The 28,000-nt window shown below is 55.8% G+C and overlaps 3 protein-coding genes across 15 annotated transcripts in view; 2 read left to right on the top strand and 1 right to left on the bottom strand.

The window, feature by feature from the left end:
* LOC129734133 (2-oxoglutarate dehydrogenase complex component E1) overlaps positions 1-17,755 on the bottom strand; it is a 36,104-nt gene extending 18,349 nt beyond the window's left edge. For 2 of the 11 annotated variants that reach the window (XM_055696003.1, XM_055696005.1), the window contains exons 1-4: positions 16,113-16,218; positions 12,788-13,036; positions 5,763-5,951; positions 1,280-1,370 (exon numbers count right to left, since the gene is read on the bottom strand). In XM_055696003.1, the coding sequence (XP_055551978.1) occupies positions 1,280-1,370; positions 5,763-5,951; positions 12,788-13,009 (502 nt within the window). In that variant the 5' untranslated portion in view covers positions 13,010-13,036; positions 16,113-16,218. Of the gene's footprint in view, positions 1-1,047; positions 1,151-1,249; positions 1,371-5,762; positions 5,952-12,787; positions 13,037-16,112; positions 16,219-17,736 lie in introns of those variants that run through there. The other 9 variants (XM_055696000.1, XM_055696004.1, XM_055696006.1 and 6 more) reach the window with 7 other exon arrangements.
* A 48-nt stretch (positions 17,756-17,803) lies between these two features.
* LOC129734158 (interleukin-1 receptor antagonist protein-like) lies at positions 17,804-19,604 on the top strand. The gene is made up of 6 exons (XM_055696021.1): positions 17,804-17,996; positions 18,090-18,138; positions 18,220-18,409; positions 18,505-18,675; positions 18,785-18,930; positions 19,016-19,604. Exons 1-6 carry the CDS (start codon positions 17,956-17,958, stop codon positions 19,226-19,228), a joined length of 810 nt encoding a protein of 269 aa, XP_055551996.1. The 5' UTR covers positions 17,804-17,955; the 3' UTR covers positions 19,229-19,604.
* Positions 19,605-20,797: 1,193 nt separating this feature from the next.
* CKAP2L (cytoskeleton associated protein 2 like) lies at positions 20,798-27,933 on the top strand. Of its 3 annotated transcripts, none has more exons than XM_055696013.1 (10): positions 20,811-20,898; positions 21,628-21,958; positions 22,577-22,787; positions 23,538-23,604; positions 23,956-25,094; positions 25,519-25,720; positions 26,379-26,534; positions 27,062-27,125; positions 27,287-27,434; positions 27,527-27,933. In XM_055696013.1, exons 3-10 carry the CDS (start codon positions 22,783-22,785, stop codon positions 27,768-27,770), a joined length of 2,025 nt encoding a protein of 674 aa, XP_055551988.1. In that variant the 5' UTR covers positions 20,811-20,898; positions 21,628-21,958; positions 22,577-22,782; the 3' UTR covers positions 27,771-27,933. The 3 variants fall into 3 exon arrangements, with proteins under 3 accessions (XP_055551987.1, XP_055551988.1, XP_055551989.1); XM_055696014.1 differs by having other exon boundaries at positions 20,881-20,898; positions 21,892-21,958; XM_055696012.1 differs by lacking the exon at positions 22,577-22,787 and having other exon boundaries at positions 20,798-20,898; positions 21,892-21,958.
* Positions 27,934-28,000: the final 67 nt, after the last annotated feature.

The raw sequence follows: 28,000 nt of genomic DNA, 5'->3' as shown, positions 1-28,000 counted from the left end.
CAGCCAGCTCCTGAGGCACAGCCAGGGCTTGGTCCTCCAGACAAGCATGTCAGAAGTCCAGACCTCAGGATGAAGCAGCTTCCCCATCATCCAGCGAGCTGGGACAACTAAAAAACCTAATCCTTCCCTACAACTCCCAGTACACATAATCCTACATGAGGGTCCAGCAGGTCCAGGGTGGGTGTCCCTGTGCTGGCAGCTGAACAAGGAATCAAGATCATTTACATGCACCGTACGCTCTGATCGGCTGTTTCAGTTGTGCGAGGTTAGTAATCATCACTGCTGCTCTAAGTTAGAAGCATGCCTCTCGAGCACTCACAGTGCCAGGGTAATGACCCTTGGAAAGCACCAGCAAGGTGAAAGAGCTCAGCGCCACAACCTCATTCTAGCTAGAAGAATGGCAGCATACTATAGAGATCAAATCTAAAGCATGTTGACAGGTGCTGAGTTTAAGCACTTTCAGACTAGGATTTCAAGTCCTAGGCGCCACACACACTTCTGTGCAACACTCATGCATCTTTCGCTCGAAGGCATTGGGATTTCCGCTTCCCTACTTGGACGGGAATGCATCCCAAAGCTTCCTTGTTATGATCACTGGCAGGGACTCATAGCTCAGTCTTGGAAAAAGGGGGCAATTAAGGGATTTACAAATGCTGTGGCAAGCTGGGAGCAAAGGAGGGCCGAGCATCGTTGCAGGGGCACACCAAGAGGCACTTCTCAGCCCTGCAGAGACAAAGCTAGCCCATTCCCCCCAGCTCCCGGGGCCCCCAAGAGCAGCAAGAGGAGCTGAGGGAACAGACCTCCAGCTCTTACCAACACAAAACCTCTCTGCTTCACATTTCCAGAAGATGCAATTGCTTCCACCCCTGGATGAGTGAGTTCAGTGACATCATTAATTCGGCGCCCCGCCGGCTCTAAATTTAGAGTGATCATTACTAAGGAAACTTAAGACCTTTCCCCCCTTACGGGTGAAGCGATCTACGTACAAAGCTGTGAAAGAGAGAGGAGCTCAAGCAATGCAGCACTAACTGCTCTCAAAGCCCTCACCCAGTTTGTCTGTGGATGTGATAAGATCAGCTGGAAGGGAGGAGTCCAGATCTGCATCCAAGATGCCCAGTGGGTCGAGTTGTGCTACATGATGCCCTCGAATCTATGAAATGGGCCAGGAACGGAAAGGAGAACAGGTACCAAGAGGGAGAGGGGAAAGGGAGAAAAACAAAAGAGGGGAGGGGTAAAAAAGTTAAATTACATTATAATTAATTTGCAGAGTAATTCTCACCGACGTTTGGAGAAACAGTTACTGGCGCATCATCAAAATTTACACAACTAATGCCGAGAGGATCAAGCTTTGCAATGTGATGACCCCTGACCTGGAAGCAACAACACAGATTAGTCATTAAGTTAATTGAAAAGACGTTCCTTAAAAAAAAAAAAGCATGCAATCTCCCTCTTTACATTTTCTGCAGAGCCACCCCGATTTCTACTTTCAGCTACAGCAAGTAGGTGTGAGTGTCTCCAGCTGCTGCGACCGCTCTCCTCCGCCTGAAGCCAGACTTCAGCGGGGCAGGCAGAGGGACAGCGATCTCCTCCACAGCAGAGACCTTCCAGAACTGAGGTCTGAGGGTCCCCCACCGCTTTCCCAGTGTCCAACCCCAGCACCTGCTCTCTACAGGTGCAGTAACTCCACACCAATGGTTTCTTCCTAAGCATCACAGAAACGAAGAGGCAATCTTCCAGATTTTGGCAGATTCTGCCAACACGGCAGAGAAAACAAGCATCACCACCAGCAGTAGCTCCCGAAAAGGCAGAGGAACGTGTCTGAGGAACATCTGCCTGTCGGTGCTACTAAAGGTCAGCATTTTGGAGAGAGGAGCCTACAGCAGGACTGGGAGCCCTCTTCTGGGAAGAGGCAGGTGCAGAAACACCAAAGAGCTTTGGCACCAAGAGCCCTGGTGGCTCCCAGTGGCGCCAGTCAGGTCAGGAGTCACCACACTGGGTTTGAATCCACATCAGAAGCCAGAGAACAATGAGAGGAGTTCTGCTTCTCGCCCTCACAGGAGAAGGTGCCCACAGACAGACCCCAGCACATCTTGCTGGGCAAACTGAATTCACCTCAGTGGCCAGCACCACACATGGGCAATCCACAGTTTTATTTCTTGACAGCTCCTGCTCTTTCTTGAAGCTTCAGGCTCAGCTACGCTGGGAGTGGGGCAGGAAACACTGCTGCCATGGTGCAGGGTGCGGTGCCCTCTTTGCACTGTGACAATGATCCTCCCGGTCATTAGAAAAAGCACTTGCATCCATGGGGATTACTAAACCCCTTGTACAAATCAGACATGCTGAACTGACCTTATTTACCAGAAAAGCATTCCTATTCTGAGTATCTCAAGGGTACTTCAGGAAAGAATTTTTGTGGCTTCACCAGCCAGAGCCTGGAATCAGCCATAGACGTCACAGCAAACTAAGAAAGCCCCGAACCCCACATGCTCTCTGCAGGGCCTGATGACAGCGTGCCCCTGCACACCGGTGGTTGTGTGGAAAGCTCTTCTTCTGGACCAGCTTTGTCTGGGAACTATTTGCTTGTCCATCTGGCAACAAAGCGCTGGGGCTAGCCCATCACTTAGCAGCTGGCAGGACGCAAGCTCACCAGCCTGATCCCCATAGCCAGGATGCTCTCACCGGGACCAGGAGGACACTTTGTCCAGCAAACAGCTTTGATCTGAGGGTGACCGGTAGCTTTGAGGTCAACTCAGCAGTTTGCAGGTACACAGCAAAAGCTCAAATGGGTGTGGGAGCAAGGAGATGGCCTCTTCCCCCATAGGAGCCATGCTGCTCGTTATTCTCCACATGCAACACAAGCCGAAACAAGAAGCCCAATGCAAAAAAAAAAGACCACAGCAGATCTCTGCAGGAAGCATCACGCTCGTAGGCTCTGATCGTGACCGGGGACTTCAACCACCCAGATATCTGCTAGAAAAGAGGCGCAGCAGACTGCAAGCAGCCCGGGAAACTACTGGAGCACGTTGAGGACAACTTCCTAGTAGAGACGATGGAGAGCCCGACCAGAGGAGAGGCACTGCTGGACCTGTTGCTCCCTAATGCAGGAGAACTTATGGGAGAAGTCAGGATTGGAGGCAGCCTGGGTGGCCACAACCACATCCTGATGGAATTCTCAGTCTTGAGGGGTAAAGGACGGGTAACAAGTGGAGTCAGGACCCTAAACTTCAGACAGGCAAACTTCTTTTGGCTAATTAGGGTGCTAGTGCATGGATCCCTTGGGAAAGTGCCCTTGGAGACAAAGGAGTGAACAAGAGCCAAGAGATGTTTAAGGATGTTAATATTTATATATATTATATATAAATATATAAACATATATATGTGTGTGTGTGTGTGTGTGTGGATATTTAAGAGGGAAGGGATACCATCCAGAGGGACCTGGACGGGCTAGAAAGGTGGGTCTGTGTAAACCTCATGAAGTTCAACAAGGCCAAGTGCAAGGTTCTGCACCTGGGTTGGAGCAATCCCAGTCAGATACAGGCTGGGGGACAACTGGATTGAGCCCTGTGGAGAGGACTTAGGGGTACTGGTGGATGAAAAACTGACTGCAAGCCAGCAACATGTGCTCACAGCCCAGAAAGCCAAGCATGTCCTGGGCTGTGGCCAAAGAAGTGCGACCAGCAGGTTGAGGGCAGTGACTCTCCCCTCTGCTCCATTCTGGGGAGACCGCAGACTCCATTCTGCAGTGCTGCCTCCAGCTCGGGGACCCCCAACACCAGAAGGACACGGCCCTGTTGGAATGAGTCCAGAGGAGGCCATGAAGATGATCAGGGGGCTGGAGCACCTCTTAAAAGGACAGCCTGGGAGAGTTGGGATTGCTTGGCCTAGAGAAGAGAAGGCTCCAGGGAGACTTTAAAGCAGCTTCCAGTGCCTAAAGGGGGCTTCAGCAAAGATGTGGAGCGGTACTTCATCAGGGAGTATAGTGATAGGATGAGGGGTAATGGTTTTAAACTGAAAGAGGGCAGATTTAGCTTAGGTATTAGGAAGAAATTCTTTACTGTGAGGGCGGTGAGGCACTGGCATGGGCTGCCCAGAGCAGCTGTGGGTGCCCCATCACTGGCAGTGCCCAGGGCCAGGCTGGACGGGGCTGGGGGCAGCCTGGGCTGGTGGGAGGGGTCCCTGCCCACGGTAGTGGGGTTGGAACTAGATGATCTTTAAGGTCCCTTCCAACACACACCATTCTACAAGAAACAATGACTTGGACATGCAACCACAGCTACAATTAAGAAGCCACTGCTGACGCTGCAGTGGGTCGGTCACCGCTCACCTATGATTACAGGGACAATCCAGCTCGATCCAATTAAGAAATTAATTGCCTGGTGGTTTAAGCAGTTTACCCACACAGGCAGGACTTCCTCCTGCCTTCCCACTCTTCTGTACCTCCATACACTGCACTGAACTTCCCCGCCTGGACACCCCACTGCAGCCACAGCCCTTTGGTGACACCGGGGTAGGAAGGGAGGTGAACTTCTCACTGCAGACAGCTTAGAAAAACACATCCAAGAGCGACCACCTCCCAGTGGTGTCATTTGGAGACTGAAGAAGTGATGGGAATGCAGAAGAGGTTACAGATCTTTTGTTCAAACCGCTGACTTGGAGCTGCTGCCTCCAACCACACCAGTTTGAACTCGGTATCTGCCCGCTTGTTCCAGCAGCGAGAGCTGCACGGCCTTTAGAAACAGCTCACCAGGATCCGCCCAGACTGGAGAGCGGCAGGGCGGTCACCTCCCATGAAATCAGCCACGAGGAAAGAAGCAGGTCCTCACAAACAGGTCCCAGCTTCCCCTTCTTACAGAAAAGCATGGCAGTGCCCCAGCATTGGTGTCGGCACCTCAGCTGTGAAGGCGGGCAGGGCAGGGGCACCTTCTTCAAGCCAGAGAGCAAGGCCAAGGCTGGGCAGGCCTTTGGACTTGTGCAGTGCTGCGGTTTTTGCCTTAACTGCAGCAATTTGTTGAATTCATGCTGTTGTTCAGCAGCAGACTGTTGAATTTTCCCTGTACCTGAGCAGGAACACAACCTGCAGCGGGTGCTTTTTCACCGGAATGGGTGAGAAGACCACGGTCACACCTCCACAGCATCTGGGTTTGTTAAAACTTCACACGGCAGCCCAAATTAGAGCCCCCACGCTTGACAAACCAGGGTGCAACCAAATGTATTTGACAGGTGTTCTCTTTAGTTAAAATTGGCTGGCCATCCCCTAGCCAGAGGGTGTTTCCTTCCTGCTCAAAACTTGTTTCTCCTGAAAGGCCCAGTGGCACCACAGCCCTCTTCCATGCCACAAATCACAAGGAAACATTTTCTGAACTTTTATCTTAGGACCTCAGAAGTTCTCGCAGCAACATGGGGCAAGCAGGATGTGTGTCCCGCGCCACTGTTGAGCATGGCAGGAGCCCACAGCACAGAGGCATCATTCCGGAGGCCAGCAAATCACCCTGTGAGGAGAGGACCACCCCCTCCCTGCCACTGTAATGGCTCTGTTTGGGTGACAATAGCTTTAATCTTCCTATTGTTCAGCAAAGCAACAGCTGAGCTTCTGCCCCAACAGATCAGCAGCTCCTATTAAAAACCAGGCAGCGCAGCACGCATCCTGCATGCTCTTCATGCAAAACACATGCATCAGCCACACTAACCCCAGCCCACTGCAGCCACTGCACGCCCCTCTACAGAGGACATGCTCCTCCTCCGCGCAAAGTCAGTCTCTTTACCTGATAAGCTCTGATGAGAGATTGCACTGCGAGATGGTCCTCCACCAGTTTATCTACGTTGGGCTGTGCTTGACCCAGGAACTGCGCTTGGGACAGCACGGAAAGGCTGGTACTCAGTGGAGGGGGGCTTTGGTAAGCAGTGCCTGGAGCAGCTCCAGCATTGGCGTTGCGAAAGAAGATGTCCCATGACTAGGAAAAGGGAAAGAAGAGAGGCAAGAGGGTCATTACCTGTGACTCAAACACATCCTCACTCAAGGTTACTGGGGTCTCAGCAGTATTGCCAAAGCAGGGAGCACAATTCCTGGGGGGCAGAGCTGCCTCCTCCCCCTTGCCCCAGCACCATATAGCTGCTGCCAAAGACACCCACCTGCCTGGGACAGGAGAGCCCTAAAGCTCTCCCACTATTCCAGTTACATCATTATCTTACTTCTCATCCATCTGGATTGTTTCTTTTAGGATGAGACTGTCCCCAGAGCCCCCGCCCCAGGCCCCTGAGCAGCACAGCTCAGGACAGGACATGGGTGACACCCCTAGCTTGGCTCTCAAAATCACTACTGTGAGCAACGAGCCCCAGCCTGGTCTTCAGGCTCTTCTTCCCTTTTCTACAGGGCAGGAGACTGCCCTCTGAATACCCCCGATATTTTCTGAAAAAAAATTTTTGCCTTGTAGTCAAATGTACCTCTTCCTCTTTGCCTTTGTCTAAATGGCTTGAGACCCAAGTCCCCGCACAAGCGGTGCTGTACAGCCCTCAGCCAGCAATGGCTTTTTTCTTTTTCTGTCCCCTCTTCAACTTTCCCCCCACCCTTTCAGCAATGCCAATGCCAGCACTATGTGGATACTCCCATGCCAGCTCTCCTGTGCCCTTAGCGAGGCAGGCATCACCTCTGCTGCTGTTCCCCTCTGCAGATGTGTATTTCCAGGTGTTAAGACAACAAAGCAAAAACTCCCTAAAAAGCCCTCAACAGACTTGATGTAACTTTGTGGGATTTACCCAGCCCTGCCTGAAGAGCTCACAAATGTCCCAGGCCAAACTCAAGGCAATCCATCTACTTGGAGAGGCAGCAACGGACCTGGGGCAGGGGAGAGACCAGCACAGCAAGGTCCAGGCCAGGGCCTCCATCACACTGTCACCCCTGCCTGCTTCCTACACGCTACTGACCGACAGCAAAGGACAGGGCCAAGGTGGAGCCGCATCTGCGTGCCCACACGTACCGAGGTGCCAGCTACAGCAAAGCCCGTCAGATCTGTGCGCTGGTTTCAGCCCGAGGGTCTCTCCACTGACTGGGAGCAAGAGCCCAGCACTCAGTTAGTTCCCTGCGCACCCTCAAACCTTGTGCCTGCGGGGAGCACCCAACCCAACCTCAGCAACGCAGCGCCAGGCACAGTGCTGCCCAGCCAACCCCAGCACATTTCAACCAAGTCAAAAAGAGCCGCGAGAGCAGCTCTAGTGGTGCTTTGGGGCAAAAAAAGCAGCTTTGCACCCTGGTAGCAGGGTGGAGGGGACTGAGAACCTGATCTTCGCCAAAGGAACACCCGCTCTCCCCTTTTGCTGGAGCTCCTCCAGCTGCAGCACCCATCACATGCCCCAGGAAGCTATTTACAGCCTGGACCTACCCAGACGCCCCATGACACGGCTGTGCAAGGTGAGTAAATTTAGAAACGGGTCACGCTGGAGGAGCATAAATAAAACGTGGAACAATTTGGCACAATAACTGATAAACAACAGCTTCCCCAAAGGAAGAAAAAAAAACAACCCACAAACCAAGAAGCAAAATCAGAAAACACCCAACCTCATTCTGATCGCTGTCTGCTAAAGGAAATTTCGACAGGAAAAGAGGGAGAGCTGCTTTTTGTACAATCTTTACTGCTGGCCACTGGTGGGAGCAGCCCAAGTCCCTCCCTCAGCCTCAGAGCTCAGGGCTGCCCCAGAAGCCTGCCAGCAAGAAGGACGAGCGCCCTGGCGACAGGCTCGGTGCCCTTCAGATGGGGAGGAATCAGGCTAGCTGCTTTGCTCGGTGGTTCAAGGTTGTTTAACAAACTGGAAGATAAAGACAGGCAAGAGAAAGGGAGCACCTGCTAGCCCCAGGAGGGGCCGACAGCAGCGCTGGGGACAGAGCCAGGAGGCAGAGGTGTTGCCTTTATGACCTCCTCCCTGCTGACATTTACTAACATTAACCTCTTGGAGATGCAGTTTGCTTCTGTTTTGAAAGAAAAAGTTCATTTGAAGCTCTCCAAACAAGGTGCGGCGCCGGCTCAGTCAGCTCAGGCACTTTCGCTAAATGCTTTACTGCCCAACGTAATTACAGAAGTTCCCAGGCTACCTGGCTGCAGGCTTTGCCCCCAGTGAAGGCTGTGGCCCTGGTAAGCGCTATAAAAATGTCAGCTTTCAAGCTGCTGATGCAGTTCTGAATTCAAGAGTATTCAAGGGCCGTCCCAGGGGTTTCTGGTGACCCATGGCGGTGCCTCTGGAGCTCACGTATCCCGTGGGAGAGGCTGAACAGCCCCATCAGCACCATCCTGCTGTATCACGAGAAGGAGATCTTTGCCTTAATCCAGCACGTTATTCCCTCTCTGCCCATGGCAGCCCTGCAAGAACTCCTCCAGCTCCAAGCTCAGATTTTTGAGCACCTCATTGTTACCACTTCACCAAAGCCAGCACCTCCCCAGCGCCCAAGCCTACAGGCAGCTCCCAGGTCTCAGCACGCTGAATACCACCAACCCCAGGTCCCTGCTGTGACCGTCCCGCGGCCACATCCCACCACAGCCACGGCACGAGGCATCAGCCCGGAGCAGCTTTCCCAGCGCTCTTCTGTGCCGCTGCTCCTGCGCCGGCAAAGCCGGGCAGGAGAGCCAGCTGCCCCAGCAAAGCCTGGATAGCTCAGAGGGATTCTGAGCTTGGCTCTGCCAGCGGAGCTCACCCCAGGCTTCTCTGCTGAGAACAGCCCCAGAGCAGCTCTCCAGGAGAAACCAGCACCTTTCACTTCATTTATCAGACTCTGTTCTCGGAGAAGGGCACAGGCTCAGATGTCCCAGCCTCCGCCACAAAGCCAGCTCGGAGGTCGGGCAGGCAGAGGAGGGCGACATCTTCCATCCACTGCAAGCCACCTCGGTGGGCTGGGGGTGCAGCAGGCTGAGATGCGCAGGGGAGACACAGCCCCTGCCTAGAGCCCAGGCTGCACCCCTGCTCCTTCTCCTGATGCTGACTCCAGGGCATGGAAAGCATCAACCAGACCCACTCTGCACGGTCAGCAAGCCAGGCAGCACCTCCTGCTTTACCAGCGAGAAGAGGAGGAACATTCAGAGCTTAGAGGTGGAAGAGGAGGAGCTCAAACCAAATTTACAGCAGGTAGCCCTTGCCGAGCATAGGTGGTCAAGCAGCGATCGATCAGTTCGTGCTCTGCACATCGTCTTGTCCCTTATCAACACCAACAAGGACCTTCGGTTCTCTGAGGCGCTTGCTTTCGAAGATGGGTAACAAAACCCAAATGTTTCAGACTCTCAGGCAACACTCCTACCAGATCCAGGCTTGGACCCTGCCTGCCAGCACGGCTGCGGAGGACGCAGGGAAGGCACCTCCCATGGCCGGGCATGGGGGTCTGGCCTCGCTGAAGACTGCAGGCTCCTGCAGTCGTGGCGGGGTTACACAGCACGGTCTACACACGTTACGGTCATACAGCCACTTTCAATATAAAAATCAAAACAGCGGTGTACTAAGAAGTCCACGTTAAAGACCATTCGATGTACATACCTAAGGGGAGAGCTGTCGCCCTTTACCAAGTTCATCCTACACACTGGGGCTGCCCTGTAGGAAGGCTAAACTCGTCACGGAGGTCTGACTGCAGGTATCACCTATCTGCAGTCAAAGCTCTCCAGCCATCTACCCTGAAGCAAGCAAGTTACTTGGGGTCCTGAGGAGACGGCGTGGGCTGTGCCAAGCGTCGCTAGCAGCCAGCCCCACACCTGAGTTGGCAGCGTGGGGGCAGGAGGGCGGCATCCCCGCTGCCCCGGGAAGCAGTCCCAGGAACGAGCAGCACCGACCCTCTGGCAGCCCACTGGCACTGGCCCCCGCACCCTCACCTCCTCCTTCCCCAGCTCTGCCCACCAGACTCAGAAACTGGAGTTCAGCTGAAGGACTGCATGCAGAAAAAAAACCCAAACCTAAAATAGCGGGGTTTGGTTTGGTTTGGTTTTTTAAATCTTCCCTACTCTAAACAAGCACTGAAGTATATTCTGCAGTTTTAAACACCAGCATCTGCATGCAGGAAGGGAATTCATTTTGCTCAGCTGGGACACTCATGCTGGCTGGAGGTCTCAGGTTTTTGGTGACAACAGCAAAGACACTCCAGCTCTTCCCTGGCTGAAGGTCTCACCCCCATCAGCAGAACGAGGGCGAGGAGCAGCCGCTCCCTCTCTGTGCACGGAACAGGCAAGCGGCAGCCAGGCCCGTGTGACAGCCCAGCTTTTCGGTGAACTCCACCCTTGGATCTGACCCTACATCTGACGGGACGGAAGCCAACGCTTTATCAGTGACAGGGGTGACGCGCTCCACTGCTGCTTCAGCGTCACGCCAGATGGGACGCAGGCCGGCGGGGACTGCTCACGGGCCGAGACCAGGCACAGCTGCAGCACCGATCCCACCAGGGCGGCTCAGCGTCCCAGCGGGGACAGGGTGAGCCAGGAAAAAGTGCAGAGGAGAAAGGGGCGAAGCTAGGAGCTGGGAAGGGATCTTGGTGAAGGGGTCACTGGAACGAGGTGGGATCCACCCAGGAGCGATGAGTCACGCATGAGGGCCAAGTACATCAGGGAGCAACAGCAAAGTCCGAGCCAGCTCAGGTATTAACCCCACCAGAAGCTGTGGGACCGGGAGCTGGATTTCACAGGATCACAGAATGGTTTGGGCTCGAAGGGACTTTCCAAGATCACCTAGTCCAATCTCCCTGGCCCAACGCCCTTTCTGCCAAGCAGGGTGCCAGCTTCATTTTGTTCAAAAAGCAGTCCGTAAGACTTGGGTTTTATATTGTCAGTGTCAGGTTCGCTTCCTGGCAATGATACGACCCCATTTCATTTTCATTGACATTTCATTTTCACGTGACACCGATTTTCCTGCTGTCACAAACCATTTCCAGCTGCAGCGGAGGCAAAAATCTTGTCAGCTCCTGCACTGCTCTCTGAGCACTTAAAAATACTTCCATGGACACCGATTTCCAGGAGTGACTAATACACACTTCACCACAAACACGGGACTGGGGGCCTGGAAATGTGGTGGGAGGTCCACCCTTGTGGGGGCTCAGAACTTGGCTGCACAAGGCCCCCAGGTGACCTGCTCTAGCCATGAAGCCAGATGCCACCTCCAAGACAGCCATGCTGGGGTAGAGGCCCCAAGGCTCCTTCCAACCTAAATTCTCCTATTTCTTCAGCCGAGCATGCACAAGGACTCCCACGCAGCACCGCATGCACTGCCTACCTATAGACAAGCTGACAAAGCTACAGGAGCTACATTAAAGAGGAGACAAGACCAGAAGAGATCCAGAGGTCCAGCCTCAGCACCCAGCCACGGTTCCCTGCCAGCTGCCCTGGTGAGTCCTGATGTTTACTCTCACATCCACTCAGAGCATCATTCAAGACTGAGCAGGGGCTGTAAGATCAAACAGCCAGTATCAAACCACAAAGACTCTTTGCCAGAGACACAACTGTGCCCGTCAGTGGGAGAAGCGTGGTGTAACCCTCACTCATTTTTAAATTAGACTACGTCATTTAGATTCATGGCTTTTAACTCAATATCCTGCCTCTGAAGGACTGCGTTGCACCATGTGCACGTGCTTGGGTAGCTTTCATGTCACTGTTTGGCAAAGGGCACAACCCAAACAAACATACTTCATGTCTTCTGAGTCTGTATTGCTTGGCTCAGCTACCTGTTTGCCTTGAAAGAAGCATCAAGACATCCTTGTTTGTGAAAATTTCAGCTTTGATCCTACGGTAAAGCCTTTATAGCACCCTACAGGCTGCGTGTTTTGGGTGCACGGGGTTGGTGCCATTGAAAACATACTCAACGCTGATGCAAGCATTGGGGCATGAGATTCCTTCCTCACCCCTGACTGCTCATTTAACCATCGCGTCCTGGTTCGCAGGCTGCTCGTGTGCTGCTGCACAAAGAAAACGCCTGCTCTACATCAGGACATGTATGAAACTGTCTTAAAAATCCCCTGGGTAATGTTGAGACTTAGTCACTGGAACATTTTCCTTGTGAAACACTGGGAATGGGGAAAAACAGAGATGGCTTTCAGAAATTCTCTTCCCAGCTGAGCCCTCACCTGCGGGACTCTACATTGAAGAGTTGCCCTCCACCGCGCTGGGGGAGCTTCACTAATTCCGATCAAGACAGACCTCTGCAAGTACTGCCCACAGCCAGGCTGGTTCCCCAGTTTTAAGTTCAGGAGCTGCTGGTGGGAATTCCTCTGGCCTCCAGACCCAGTCCCCTCCCTAGGCTGCAGATCACCCGTCTGGCTTTACACACACAAGCTCAAAGCACAAGCTTAGCTACGGCCCGTCTACCCCGACATGTAACACCACCCACGCCTGAAGCAAAAAGGAAACTAGTCAAGGTGTGAAAAATACCCTCCCTGCACCCCCCACCCCATCCTCTGCTCCAGAATAAACTCTCCTGATGAGCCATCAGAGCTGGACAAAAAAAAAAAAAAAAACAAAAAAACCAAAAAAGCACTGGGAGCTCATTAAAGGTGGATTCCCAGCAGAAGGCACTCCTTGTATCTGCTTGTGATCCAGGATGCTGCCCACGTCCCACAAGCCCTCGGTGTTCCCTCTTGAACGGAGAAGCTCCTCTTGGCTCTTGCTCAAGGAATCGCTTAGGTTTCTTTCCACCAAAGCAGGCAAAAGGATCATCCACAACCATCCAGCCCCTCCAGCTGAATTCAGTCCTCCTTGGGATGCGTGCACTTACCCGAACCCCCTGCTCAGACACACACACACAGATGTGAGGGTGATCTCCTGGCGAGGTTGCTCCTTACCTTATGTACACTTTTGGGGTTTTCCAGCCAAGCATAATACATTTCCTCCACATAGTTTGAACTAGTCCCACTCAAAAATGGCTCGGCAGCCACCGGTGCGCTGTAGCACCTGATCTGCTGAAACGTCCTGGGTGCTGCCGGCCTGTGTTGGGAAATTGTCTTTACAGTCTGCGAGGCCGTCAACGGCCTCAGCTTTGCTGCACAAGTCCTTAAGTTAAGCATGTTTGTCCTGTCGCCTCACACAAGTTCCTGTTGGGACAGAAGGGAAAAGTGGCTTAGAAATTATTGCAAGAGAGCACAGAACAGAGACACACGCACCCTTCCACCCGCCGTCAACCCTGAGCACGAGCAACTGAGTTTAGGATTAATTTTTAATACAGATTAATCCATCCACACCCGCCCCACCCCAGTGAAGTCCCCAACAGCTGAGAAACAGTTTCTGCTCAAGACAGTCGGCACAACCAGGTCTGCCTCCTCCATCGCTCCTGGCGTGGCACCGTCATCTCCCCTGACAGTTAAAGCAGATTTGCTTGCTGGGGCATCCAACACCGGTCTCAAACAAGCCACTGCACGTCAAAACCACCTGCACCTTTTTATATCAGCACCTTTGTACAAAATAAGGCATGTTGGATGGTGAAACACAGCCCGGATTAAGTGTAAGGTATCAGGTTCCCCCAGCGCTTCCCTCTTGAGCTCCTGGCCAGCAACATCTACTTCTTTTTCACTAATGAATCCATGAAGTATTCTTTGACTTCTTTTGATTTTTTGATTCTTCGTCTGAGAATCCTCTTTTTGTTTGCTTTAAACCAGAAAATCCTCTCAGATTTCAGCAGGAGCTGGACACTTTAGCCCTTCAACTTCCCATTCGCAGGGACATCATACGAGTTTGAAGAGAAGCACTTTAAAGCACTATGCCCAGAAAGGCACTGGAAAAAAATTGTTACCAGCTGGATCTTAATGTCACGTTTTCTGTCACATCCAGCTCATCAAATCTAGCAGGGCGTGCTCCTCCAGGTCTGCGCAAGACAGAGGACAACTCCTATCACGTCGACCCAGCACAGAAGCTTTTTCTCTCACCCAGGTAGAAGGTCTTGGCTTCGATTCTTGCTGCGTTACTCACCCCGTGACCACTCTGCTTGGCCGAGGTTTTCTTCTCACCGGTTTGCATTATATGCATCAGTATAAAGCGGGGAAGAAACTGTATATGGGGAAGAAACTGTCTATGCAAAGCAGAGGTACGGTGGTACAAAGCACTTGGGATGTGGGCTCCACGACAGACCACTTCATCGCTTCTCCTTACAAGTTCAGACCCAAGAAGGTCAATGCAGCTGAAAGACCCAGAAAGGGGCTCTCCCCCTGCCCAGAGAACCCAGAGAAGCAACCCGGAGCTGGCAAGGGACCTTCTCAGAGGTCCCCCCCTGCAACGTCCACTTTGTAGCTCTTGGTGAGGTGCAGCCCTGCATGGACAGGGAGGCCTGAGGTTAACCACGCTCCTCCTTACGCACATGCAACCAGCAGCCACAGCTCAAGAGAAAGCACTGAGGCAAGATCACCTCAAGGGAAGCGCTGGCGCTTGGAGCCAGCTCTTCTTGCAGCTGCCCTTTCCACCCAGCGACTTCTGCCAGAGGCAGGACCCGAGGCTGGACGTGACCCAGCTGGCCAGTTTCCATAACCCCAACCAGTTTAACAAGCAGCAGCCCAATGTCGAAGCAGCTACCGTGTGTTCACCAGATTAAAATGAAGTTTCATGGCAGACTAGAGAAAAAAAACACACCTTTGTGACTGGCGTTTCATCAGCCAGGCTGCCAGGTTTGCCTTGCTGAATCTAGTTCGGGCGACCTGACACAGCAGCAGCTACGCTTCCTGCTTCAAAACATAAGGTTTTGGTCCAAAGAGCCTGAAGAAGACCCGGGATCACTCTAATTCAGCCAAGGTGTTATACAGATTCACCCAAGGGAAAAAAGGAAGCCCACTTGCCCTTTCTGCCCTGCCTGCTCAATTCTGCCCGCAGGCAAACCAGGCCCGTAACAGGCAAGAGAAGGCAGGCAGGCGCAGGACAGCAAGCGCGGCAGCACGACACGTTTTCCCAGCTTACCCTCCTCAGAGTTAAGCAGCAAAACACAAACAGATATTTTAGGGAGTCGACTGAACTGGGCATCAGCACACAGGCACGTAGGTGGCCCCTCCAGCTTCGGTGTCTGGTTTCGTACCGCCGCTCGCAGCGTCCCGGTGACCTCTCTGGAGAACGGGGGGCTCCGGCCAGGGAATCACCCGGACCAGCTGAACCAGAGGGGCCTCTGGCAGAAGGGGCTGGCTGGCTGCAGGCGCGGGAGCCCGTGCCGTGAGGCAGAGCAGGGGAAGCCCGGAGCAGGGGCGCTTCCCGGGTAATGCAAGGCGCAGCCGGGAGCCAGGGCGTAGGAAAGCGAGCCCGGTTACCGGCGCAGGGCCCGCTGGCGACCGCACACACAGCTACAGCCGCAGCAGGACTGAGCAGGGGAAGCCCGGGCGTGCAGGCCGGGCCCTCGTGGCCGCAGTCGGATCACAACCCAGATTTCATCGAGAGATCAAACAACAGGACCGTTCCAACCGGTGAACGGCTGGGAGCGGCACTGAGCAGATTAAGGTGCTAAATGCGGCCCCCGGCGGGCGGCACCCCCGGCACCTGCCCGACGTACCGAGGAGCTGCGCTCGGGTCTGCCTTGGCACAACAAACGCAGCGCCAGAGCAAGCGGCTGGGCCGGCGCGGGGCCGCGGCTGGCGGCCGAGCCGCTCCAGCACCGGGCGCCCCCGGGCCGGGGCCGCCGCTGCCCCTCTGGGGAGGCAGCACCGCCGACCCCGGCAGCGCCGGCACCCCGAGGCCGCCCCGAGAGGCCCCGCAGGTGGGGACGCCCGCACCGGGCGGGACCGGGCACCCCGAGCACAGGGCGGGGGGGAGGGGGAAAGCAACACGTAGAGGCGGGAAAGGGGCGCGTGACGCCCCGCCACCGCGCGCGGCCCGCGCTGCCGGGCCCGGGCCCGCCAATCAGCGCCCGCCGCCGCCGCCCAGGCTTGGCGCCCCCGCCGCCTATAGGAGCGGTGCGAAGCGCCGAGCCGCCGTCCCATTGGCCGCTCCGGGCTGCCCGTCTAGCGGCAGGCCCGCCTCTTCCCCCCGCCCCGAGGCGCCCGGGCGGCGGCGCCAAGGACACCGGGGAGCGGCCGCGGTCCGCCGCGATCCCCCGCGCCCGCCGCCCGGCGCCCGGCGCCCCCGGCCCGGCCCGCCCCCCGCCAGGGCCGGCCCGGCCCGGCCCGGCCCCGACACGCCGCCCGGCCCGCCCGCGGCACCCACCGGCACGTCCGTGCGCCCCGCTCGTTGTCCCGGCTCTGACAGCGGGCCCCGGCCGCCGCCCCGCCCGCTCCTGCGTCACCGCCCGCCCCGCCCCGCCCCCGAGCGCGCCCGGTGCGCATGCGCCGCCGCGGGCCGGGCCAGGAGGAAGCCCGGGGGCGGCGGGGGCGGGGCCGCTCTCGCACCGGGCCTCGGCGCTGGGGGCGGTGACCCCGGTACGGCCCAGGGACTGCCGCCACAGCCCGGGGACCCCCAGTTTTGCCCGGGGACCCCGGTACGGCCTGGGGACACCCGCCATAACCTGAGGACTCCCAGCATGGGCCCGGGAACCCCCAGTATGGCCCGGGGACCCCCAGTTTGCCCGGGGACCCCGGTACGGCCTGGGGACACCCACCGTAGCCTGAGGACCCCCACTATGGCCCGGGGACCCCCGCCAGAGCCTGCAGAGCCCCACCGTGCTGGGAAGGACCCCGTGGCATGGAGGACTTCAGGCCTTCCAGGGCATCCCCGCGTGGCGGACCTTGCCCCGCGGGGCACCGGGGAGCCGGCCAGGCGCAGGCAGGGCTGGGCGGGTGGGGGGTGCCCCGGGGGTTCAGGGGCTCCTGGCAATTTCCTGCCAGCTGAGTCATAGCCACGCCAGCCCTGCGCCGAGGAGCCACGCAGCCGGGCAGCACTTTCGGGAAGTGAAACGGGCACCAGGAAAACACCTCAACAGCCCACGGCCACACAAGCCCAGCCATGCACATCCCTGGCCCGGCCGGCATGGCGCAACCGCCAGCACCCTGGCAGGATGCGTCCTGCAGAGTGGGGTGTACGGCAGCACGGTGACAAGGAATGGCCTCAAGGGCATGGCGTCCCCAAAAGCCACGTCCCCAGAGTGGCATGGGTCGGCACAAGGGACCAAGGGGACAGCAGGGTCCTGTGCCATCTGATACTGGGGTGGTAGGGACAGGAGGTGTGGCAGAGCCCTGCCAGTGCAGGATGAAGCTGTGGGGAAATTGTGGAATGGCAGCGCTTGCACCACTGGCCCTTCTGGGGCAGCCGCGGTCCCCAGTATGACGAGGGTGGACATCATCGTGGTCCCCGTGGGATGGGGCTGGTACAGTCCCTGCTGGGTCAGCCTGGCCGCCAAGGGCCAGCACACAAGCACCAGCCCCACACCTTGACCCCAGACATCCCCCCTGCTCTGCCCCACATGCCAACCCTGAAGCATCACCCCTGCTCTGCCCCACACCATCCCTGGAGCATCGCCCCTGCTCTGCCCCACACCATCCCTGGAGCATCGCCCCTGCTCTGCCCCACATGCCAACCCTGAAGCATCGCCCCTGCTCTGCCCCACATGCCAACCCTGGAGCATCGCCCCTGCTCTGCCCCACACCATCCCTGGAGCATCGCCCCTGCTCTGCCCCACATGCCAACCCTGGAGCATCGCCCCTGCTCTGCCCCACATGCCAACCATGGAGCATCCCCCCCTGCTCTGCCCCACACCATCCCTGGAGCATCGCCCCTGCTCTGCCCCACATGCCAACCCTGGAGCATCGCCCCTGCTCTGCCCCACACCCAGCCCCTCACTCAGCCCCACAGCACTGCGTGGGGGAAGCCAGCCCCCCAGCCCTCCCAGTCTCACCAGAGGAACTGGGCAATCCCAGGCATTGCGAAAGGTGGAAATCCCGCCCTGACGGCATTTCCTTCCAGAGGCTCTTGAAAACGCACCACGCCAAGGCTGGGCTCAGAGAGCACCCAAGCGACACTGCAGGCAGGACAGGCGGAGGCAGGCAGCCAAGTGCCGCGGCACTCAACAGGTACCAGCAGGTCTCTGCCCAGGGTTTTGCAGTCAGCACTGGAGATGGCGTTCGTGCCCGATTTGGACACGCTGGAGAGCAGCAGGTAAGTGTGGCCATGCCAAAGGGGACAGTGGGGACACAATGCCATCCTGGTGCCATGATGGCCCTGGCTTCACCATCTCCCTTTGCCTTTCAGCCTGAACGAGGAGACATTTTATGGCCCCAACGGCCTCTGCCCACAGAAGGTAACACTGGAGTGGTGGGAACGGTGAGACCCCTGCGATGGGGAAGCTGGGCCCTCACCCCACATCCCCTTTCCTCCCCAGAAATCCCGCCTGGACTTGGAGGCAACATCACCCGGAGTGGACATCCAGGTGATGGTGACCAAGGCACAACCTGCTAAGACCTTTCGCCAGGCTGCCGTCCTTGTGGTGGCCGTGACCAAGCTCCTGAAGCAGCCAATGCACAAGGACTTTGCCGACAGTGACCTTGGGGCCTTCCTGGATGATATTTTTGGTATGGGGGAATGGTGTCAGGGGTATCACCCCAGCCGAGGGATGCTCTTGGACTGGAGAGCACTGGCATCTTCCTGACCACCCCCCTCTCCACAGAGCCCGTCTCCTTCCAGCAGATCAAGAGCAGCTATGCTGGGGCACCTGTCTACCGCTACACCCGCTCCCAGTCCTTCGACATTTTTGACATCGACCAGAAGTGCTTCGTGCTGGAGTCACCCACCCAGCTGGTGGCCCTGCACCTGCAGGGACCCTCCGCCGGGCGGAAAGGTGAGAGGATATGGTCCTGACCCAACGTCCCCATCCCCAACCCTGGGACCACCCAGGAGCCACCCTACAGCCCAAGGACTACCCGTTAACCCATCCCTTCTCTCTGCAGTGAAGCTCAACATCGCTCTGTACCGTCCCCAGTTATCACAGGGTGGCCCAGGGACCTGGCAGATGCCGGTGGCATTGGGCATCAAGGGCTACCAACTCTACCTCTCATGCGTGATGAGTGGTGCTGAGCCCATGCTGCAGCTGGAGGTGAGTGGGGGCCCCACTTGCTCCATCCCCTATGGGGTTGAGGGCTCCATCGCACCCTGAACCCTGTTTCACCCCCGGGTTGTAGGAAGCCGACATCAAAAGGGACATCGAGAGCGTGGAGCTGACCCGCTTCATCTTCTACCGTGTGGACAGCCTGCCAGAGAAGACAACGCGCTTCGAGTCAGCCGCCTTCCCTGGCTGGTTCATCTGCACATCCCTGCAGCCCCACCAGCCGGTTGGCATCACCAACCAGCCCGACCAGGTCAACATTGCCACCTACAAGCTGATCAGGCACTGAGGAGCCCCACACCCAACCCAACCGGCAGTCACCGGTTTTCAAGCTGTATGTACCGAGTACAACCCCTCCCACCAGGACCCTTGTCCTGCCCACCTATTTCAAGTGAAATAGCAGCTCTAGGCCCCGTGGGCCCGAGCCACCCTAATTTATACGTATTTATTGTGTCCGCCCCTTGCTTTTCATTTGTATGTATTGTGTTGGAAACGCTGGGGTCTTGTTATTGGGAATGGGGCTGTTAGCGATGGAGTTGAAAATAAAAGATTTCCCAGGGAGGCATTGCTCAGCTCGTTCCTTTTGCAGGGGTTAAATGATGCAGGGGTGGTTTATGGCTGGGAAAATCCCAGTTTCATCTGGTCTGGGGGACTCTCCAGGTCTCAGTGCAAAGCCCAGGGGGTGGGGTTGACCCCACAGCTCAGGGACCACCCTGGCTTGGTCGGCTGCGGTGAATGAAGAGACGGGAGGTAGCTTGATGCAAGCAAGATGTCGATTTATTGGTGATTCTTTTACATTTACATACGTTTCTGCCTTCTGCATGTTACACACTGATTGGGTAGATCTTAAGCGTGACCTACACCGATTGGTTATCTTCTAAGACACCTCATTTAAACGATAGGTACTGATTAGTCTATCTTATTTTAGCAACAATCTCTATTCTAAGGTTGGGGGGGGGGGTGTGTCCTACTTGACTTTGGTGAATAACAAAGTTCCTCATCAGCACTATCCGTTCCCTCTTTGTCCTGCTGTATGTCCCTCTTTGTCCGTGGGGGTTGTCATTTCAACCGCTATGGCTCAAGAGTCTGCTGTTAACTTGTTCCTTTGTTGCCAGGGCTTATGCCCGACAAGTTCTAACACGTCTCCATTCCTCAGGCTAACGGTGCTGGACTCTTGTCCTTGAGGCCTTGCCCTTCAGCCGGCCCCATGTAGGACCCTCTGCCACCCTGTCCCCATGCTCACCCCGCAGCTGGGTGGGTGGCTGGTGTGGGCATCCTACAGGTGGGGGTCACCTGCAGCTCCCAGTAGCTACCCAGGGCTGCCACCTCTGCCCCAGCCACTGCCACCACTCCAGCTCACCACTGAGGCATGGCGGGGTGGGCTGTAGTGTGGCATGACATTGTGAGGTGTGGCGTGGCATTCCGTCACATGATGTGGCATGGTCTGGCACAGTGTGACATGGCATTGCATAGCATGACAAGGTCTGGCGTGCTGTTGTGTGGCATGGCATGGCACAGCATGGTGCGCCATGGTGTGGCATGACTTGGCCTGGCATGTGATGGGGTGACGTGGTGCGGCATGGTGTGGCATGGCATGGGCTGTCACAGTATGGTGTGGCATAGCATTGTGCGGCATGGCATGGCATGGCATAGCCTGCTGTGCCACACTGCGCCCTGGCACGGCAAGGCCTGGCATGGTCCGGCAAGACATGGTGCCCCGCCCCGCCCCGCCGCGCCGCGCCGCGCCGCCCCGCCCCAGGGTAACTGACGGGAACCGGGACTAACTGACGCGACCGCAGTTGCCGTGTCCCCGCCCCTCCGCGGCTTCGCCCTCGCCATTGGTGGGTTTGAAGGAGGAGGTAGCCAATGGGCGCGGCGCGGCTGTCAGAGGCGGCGGGCGGGAGGCGGCTGTGCTGAGGCGGGGGCCCGGCATGGAGCGGACAGGGGCGGCCGCGCAGGGTGAGCGGCGGGGGCCCAGCGGGTGGCGGCGCTCAGGGGCCGATGTGGGGCGGGGGACCAGGCCGGGCTGGGGACGCCCCGGCTGGGGACGCCCCGCGGGGTGCGGGCCCGCGGTGGCCCTGCGGTGGCCGGGGCAGTCGCTAGTGCCTGTGGAATGGGGGGCAGGGGGCGATCTGGGGGCTGCTGGGCTGAGCGTGACCCGAGACAGGCCTGGGGGGCTCAGTGGGGCCGGTGGGCCTGCCGGGAGCAGGGGCAGAGTGGGGGGTTGCTGGGACTTACGGGGGAGGCTCGGGTGCGCGGGGTGGCCCGTGAACGCGCGCACCGGCGTGGTTGGGGGGGCAGGCAGCGGGGGGGGTTGGGGCGCGCCTTGGGGTGCTGGGGACACCGGGGGTGCGGTGTCAAGGGAAGGGGGTGGCATAGGGGGCAGGTGGGGGGGCAGAGGTGCCCTCAGCGCCCTGGGCGCGTGGGCTGTCAGGGGAGGGGGCGCTGCCCTGGGGCTGGGGTGATGCTGCCTCCAGCCAGGCCAGGCCGTCCCGCCGCGAGATGCCCGGTACCGCAGCCAGACTGGGGGTGTCACAGGTACCCCGTGCCCCACGGCTGCGGCGCTCCTCGCTTTTCCCACCCGCCTGTGTTAGCGGTGGGCTTGGCTGCTGTGGGGCACGGGCTTGCGGGACCCACAGCTGAAGCAGGGGCACGGGCAGCATCTCCCCTTTCCTTCTGCGAACTAAGCCCCACACAGCTGAGGCGTGAGCAGCGTCACGATGCCCTGAGGATCGGGGAACTCGGGTCTCTCTATGCCAGTGAGCCCCTGGGCGATGTCATGTGCATGGAAACACTCTGGGAATTTGTGGGAACAGCATTGTCAGGCTTAGGCGGGGAGCTCAGGAGACCTCCACCGTTGTGCTGTGAATGTAAAAGAAATCCATTCTTACTGGTGCTCCAACTACCGGGGTTGTGGTGCGTGCACTGCGTTTTCCTACCATCTCTTTGCAGAGGAGCAGAGAAGACTGCTCCAGGAGCGCCTAGCAGCCAAAGCAAAGCTGAAATGCCCAAGTGCAAAGTAAGTCAGATGGATGTCGGTCCCTTCCGACCCAAATCAGTGATTCTCTGAGGTATAGCTGACTCTTCTCAGCTTGCCAGTGCCTGCCTTCCCTCCCCAGCAATTCACTAGCGTACAGAGAATTGCCTCCTGCTAGTGCCAAGCACCAGTGCTGAGGCAGCAGCTGGGAGCGGCTCTGCCCCCACAGCACCCTGGCAGCAGGAGCAAAGGGATGGCTTGAGTGCTGATGCTTCCAGCTGGTTGATCTCGTTCTCTTCTGGGTATTTTCTGAGTCTCCATGAAGCTTTCCCAGCTCAGCTCTTGGCTCTGGCGGAACGTGCCTTTTTGCCAGCTTTGTAACTGGGCCTTGAAGAATGGGTGGTTGGAGTCTCACCACTGCTTTTTACTGGCAGCTTTCAGTGGCCTTCTGGGATAGGTTAATGTTAGGAAGGGGCATTTTCAATGCATTTAAAAGGAAATAGATACAACCACCTGTTAAATGAGTTACCTGGCTCTGGGACCCCTTCTCTGTCTTGCCCAGTTCTGCTGGACCCGGGTTGTGTGCAAATACACTGCTGTGAGTGCAGCCTCCGCTTGCAAGCTGTCAGTAGCAAGGCACCTTTTTTTTTTTTTTCAAAGCTTTTAATTGAAACAGCTGATGCACTTGGCAAACCTGAACACTTCAAAGACTCCCTGTTGCAGTGAGTATCATGATGTTGTAGTGCAAAGGAAGCCATAAAACTTCTCCATGGGGAGAGAAGATAAATGTAAGCAGGATCAGAGACCAGAAAAAGCAAATCAGTCCCTGTGGTCAGGCTCTGGAAAATGCCACTAGTATAACAGAAATGAGGTGAGAAGATTCACAATCTTTCTTTTTGGCATACTTATGTAGAATAGAGGACAATACCCAAAGTCTCTGAGCTTTTTCATTGCAGGAAAATAGCTGCACAGGCATTAATCTTCCCTAACTGCTGAGCTGTTCCCTAGCTCCAGAGCCAGAGGGGTGGGAGAACCCTGCAGCTGGCTGCTGTCAGAGGGCTGTAATTCAGCGAGGAGGACAGGGTGGGGGAAGCTGACAGCCAGGGTTGCTGTCCCACTTCCCAGCTTCACTACCAGTGCCTGGGGCAGCCGGGAGGCTGGTGAATCAGCTGCTGCAGTGCTGCGGCTCACCGTGGCAGAGTAAAACCTGGCCAGTGCACTCCAAGACACTGCTGTGACCTGCAACACTGCAGCAGCTGACTCGGATGCACCTCAGCTGTCTGCAGCACCTGGGGGGGGGCAACTCTGACACCAGCCAGCAGCAGCAGCAGGAGCCTCCAAACTATCGCCTGCCAGGGCCCCCTGCCTGCAGGAACTGTTCTGGTTACTTTTGTTGTCAGTGGAAGCTGGAAGTTTTGTGGCAGCCTTGGATGGCAGTGTTTTGAGCTGCTCTTCTGTTGCCCCACAAAAGAAAAAAAATAATGTGGTACTTCCTTGACAGCTTTTTGATTTACAAAAGCTTCTTGTAAGCTGTGACTGAGACAGCCAGCACTGTTTTAGATATTTAACCTTTTCTGCAACTGCTGTTAAATAACCTGATGTTTTGTCTGACTTCCTACAGACCCTTTTTAAAGCAGCAGATGAATCCCCTGAATCCGCCCTTAAAACCAGTTTATAAACTACAGCATGTAAGTAGAAATCTTTTGAGTCTGATTTTGTATTTCATGCTTGAAGTGCGAGTCTGGGTGGAACAGGGTACCCAAATCACAGCAGTGAGTTCCTGACCCCAAATGGGGTCAGATTGATAAACGGCTAGCAGTAAGTCAACTGTTTATTTTTCATAGGATCTTTGTGTGGGAAACTCATCCTCTACCCGTGTGCTGGTGGGTGTTGTGTTATTGTTCTGTTGACAACTGCTTTGTCACCACAGGCCTTTGCGTGGATGTCCCCTGGGCTAGGGGGGCTTCGGCAGGAGTGAGCTGTCAGGGTCTGATCTGTCTTGAGTTCTCCTGGGGCTGAGGTTCGCTTTGTCTCTCCAGGTTGACAGGAACAAGGAGGAGGCTTGCAGAAATGTGGTGAAGGGTGCTCAGAGAGATGGCAAGCTTGGTGCCAAATCCACGCAGCATGCTGGCCACGCTGCTCAGCAGAATTCTAATACATGCCAGAGAGCCATGGTGGTGCATCCAGAGCAACCAAGGAAGAGTGCGAAGCTTCCCACAGGGCTCATGCCAAGCATGAGCCACTCTACACAGACCAAAGGGAGGCTCCCAGCTTCAAACTCTGGTTACCTAAATCCAGGAAGGAATGAGAAGCCTGCACAGGAGACTGTCACTGCTGCAGCACCTCAGACTGAAAGTATCGATCCCCTTCCTGGGTCATTTTGCTCCCTAAATGAGGGCCTGCAGGACAAGCTGGTCTGCAACAAAGAAAACATCCGAGCACAAGCCTCTAACCACCCTGTACTGAACAGAGTTTCTCAGTCTCATGGAAACAGTCTTAGTAACAGGAAAGTCTTGACTCACAGGCAAAGCTCAGCTACGATGTCAAGAGCCATCACTGGTCCAAAGGACAGAATTAATAGCCGCCAGGCTAAGGGAGAGCCGATTCCGGATAAAATCAGGAATACTTTGCCAGGCTCAAAGAGTGTATCTCAAAAACTAAGTATCAAAACTCAGCCATTACAGTCCTGTCAGTTACTTACTCCTTCTACTAATTCGCTACATAAAAACCCAGGAGTAAACCAGGAAAAGACTAATATGGCAAGGCAACCCATGGGAAATCCGCTCAGCACACTTCCAGTTGGAAGCCTTAAGCGCCACAGTAGATCCCCCCAGGTGAACAGATCTTCCACAAAGCCTCCAGCCTCCAGCAGGCCCCTGGCGACCACAGACCTGAACTCCAGCCTGAAAACAGCTGGCCCTGTGCAATGGCAAAGACCTGTGGCTAGAGGGGAGGCAAACAGGAAGGACATGAAGGTGGTGCCTCCAGGAAGCACTGCAGCATCCCGAGTAACAGTGCCCCCAAACCAGCCTCGCGGTGCACACTGCTCCAAAATTCAAGCAATTGAGAGCAATTTTAGTAGGAGAGAGAGGCTTAAACCAGAGCTGCCAAAGGCAAGCCAAACACAAAGGGTACAGGCTACGTGTGTTCCCAAGACCCCATCAGCTGCAGATCGGAAGTAAGTAGCAGCTCTGGCTGACTTGTCTTCACCTCCAGGGGACAGCAGAGTTTACAATGTTTAACTGGGTGAACCAGGGTCCAAAGTCCCCTTATTGGTGAACACTTGTTTGGATGTTATGCCTCAGAAAAGAGGAGGGTGAGGATGGGATCTGGTGGTACCCTGGGTTCCTCTTCTGCCACTTAAGCAAGCCAGAGGAGAATGTGCAGCTGCTCACCTCTTTTCCTTTCAAGGGAATATAAAGAATATTAATAAATATCCCCTTAAATTTACAAGGATTTTCCTTTCCCACCCTAGAGCTTGGATGTGTTTTTAAGATAGAGCAGCTGAAGTTGGCTAGAGGGAGAGTCCAAGGGAAACAGTAGCCTGGCAAGTGCTGGCAGTCTGCTGGGGTGGTAACAGTGGTCCCTTGGTCCTTTGACAGGAAACAGCTGGAGGAGTGGTTGGCATCCAAAGGCAAGACATACAAGCGGCCACCTATGATGCTGCTTCAGAAGAAGCCACTGGAGCTGACCTGGAGAAATGTTAAGGAGAAAGAGAAGCAAGAGAAACAAGAGCAGCTAAAGCAGCTCTGCCTGGAGAAGATCAACAACACTCTAACTGAGTGCCTGAAGCTCGTTGAGGAGGTGGGAATGGGAAAGGAGCTGCTTGAAATGGGCTTCTCCTGGAGCATCCAAGGAGATGAGGGCCACATCCCCCCAACAGCACAGAGGAGTTTGAAGCAAGCATTCTTGCTTACTTGGCTGCAGTTGCCAGAGGGTAACATCATGTGCAGGAAAAGTAAAAGTCCTCATGGAGTTATGGATAGGCCAAAGTCATGCAGCAAGGTGCACTAATGGGGAAAAGGGAGCGATACGTGGTCACAGCGCTCACGTGTGTTACTGCTGGTGTCCTGGCAGCTGCAGCAGGGATTTCTGTGGCAGCAACATGCGCCAATTGAGCCTGCTTGTGGTATGTCCCTGGTGGACCTCACAACTGTTGTGAAGTGTCACTTCTGGGAATGGTGGCTACTGGCCCTGCTGCAGGGTTCAGTGGCCCTGGTAGTGCCAGCAGTGAGGAGTCTATCCATCGTCATTCCTCTGAAATACTAGACTAATTTTATCAAGGGGAAGATAGAGGCAGGAAAGCTATTATCTGTCCACGGTCGCATAGAAGGCTTGCAAAAACACTTCAGACCCTTCCTAGAGAGTGGTGGGACAGTGGTTATACACTGACAGCTTCCCTGGTGTACTCCTCTGGCCCTTGCAATTGATGCCTTTCTCCGGGATCTTGTCCTTCTTGTAGGGTGTCCAGGCAGAAGAGCTCTCTGCAGTGCTGTCCCACGTGCCCCAGGCAGAGAAATTTGCCAAGTTCTGGATCTGCAAAGCAAAACTGCTCGCCCGGAGCGGCCCTTTTGATGTGGCAGGGTTGTACAAAGCAGCAGTCTGCGCTGGTGCTGTGGTGAGTGAGGCGTGCTTCTCTTCAGTAGCTCCCTGTGTTCCCCTGCCTCTGCGCCAGCTAGTTTCCTTGAGATCCAGGGGCTGGACTTTGTCATGACTTTAGCAGCAGTAGTCGCTGGTGAAAAAGCTGTTTAGAGCTGCTGGTCCTGTTTTGTCCCATAGAAACACCTTCGACTTTAAATCAGCTGAACAGGCACTGCCATGTGGGCACAAACAGGGCCAGGGGAAGATGTACACCGTGCGCTGTGTCAGCTGTATCTGGAAGCAGTGTGACAGCAGCTGTGCGCTGGTCTGGGCAGTGTAACTGCAGCATCTGTTGGGATTTAACCATGCAGGGTGGACTCCTGCCCAGCCGTGCCTGTGTGCTGACAGATCTCACTTGGAGAAGGAAAATCCTGCAGCCTTTTACTGCTGTCTCCAGCATAGGGTGTCATGATGCAGCAAAATCCTTTTGTCCTATTCATTTCTAACTCTGGTCTCTGCTCCCAAGTCAGCTGTGCCTTGACCCGCATTCTGCTTTTCCTGCAGCCACTCCAGGAGCTCAGAGAAGTTGTCCTTGATATTTTGAAGGCTGCAGATCAAACATCAGAAGGTAACAACATGTGCGTGTGGGGGCTGGCTGGCAGGCTGGAGTGTGGGCAGGCTCAGGTTCCCTGCTGCTGTAGCAGGGAAGCAGCATGGTTTGCAGTCTGTCCCAGCACCCCTTGTCCCTATTGACTTTGATGGAGACAGAGTCTTTTCCTCTCCTGTCAGGGGAAAAGGCTGAGCAGCCCATTCCTAGAGAGCCTATGACACCTTGCCCAAGGGAGATGCAGCAGGTGGTAGCAACACCCTGCCTGACAGGGGCGTCCTGGACTAAGCTGCCCATCTCCATCAAGTTACAAGTTACGTCTGCATCCAGGTAAGGCTGGGCCACCTGCTCCTGGCAGCAAGTGCCCTCTGTGCCAGCACTCCTCTGCAGGGTTTACCTAAAGGCTCTTGTCCTCTCTGCAGAGGAAAGGAGTTGCTGGAAGCCCGGGAGCTGAAATTCCTGACACCAGTGCGGCGCTCACTGCGGATAGACCGTGCTGGGAGCCACTACCCAGCGATGCTGAAAGACCATGACCCTGTGGTGTCATCCCTCAGTGAAATCATGGATGCTGAGGGGGAGACTCAGTTCTTCTTCAGGAAAAACAAGGCTTTGCCAGAAGTGGTGGAGCTGGAGGGTTTGAGTTCGTATTCCCCAGAGTGCTGTTGAGGGATTCCCAGCAGGGTGGGGGCTGCCTGCTCCCATGTGCTGCCTTACACACACCACTGACTTCTCTTGTTGCCTCACAGATGTGAGTATGTTGGGGTGATGCATGCTAAGCCTGTTTCAAATATGTAAGCACTAGTTTAAATACATAAACACTTGTGGAAGAGGTGCAGCGTGGCCTAGTAAGTAGTGTGCAAGGTTGGAGACATGGGCTATGTCGCCTGGGGCTGCCC

This window comes from Falco cherrug, chromosome 18 (assembly GCF_023634085.1).
Source record: "Falco cherrug isolate bFalChe1 chromosome 18, bFalChe1.pri, whole genome shotgun sequence".
Taxonomy (NCBI): domain Eukaryota; kingdom Metazoa; phylum Chordata; class Aves; order Falconiformes; family Falconidae; genus Falco; species Falco cherrug.
This window is presented reverse-complemented; position numbering and strand designations above follow the sequence as displayed.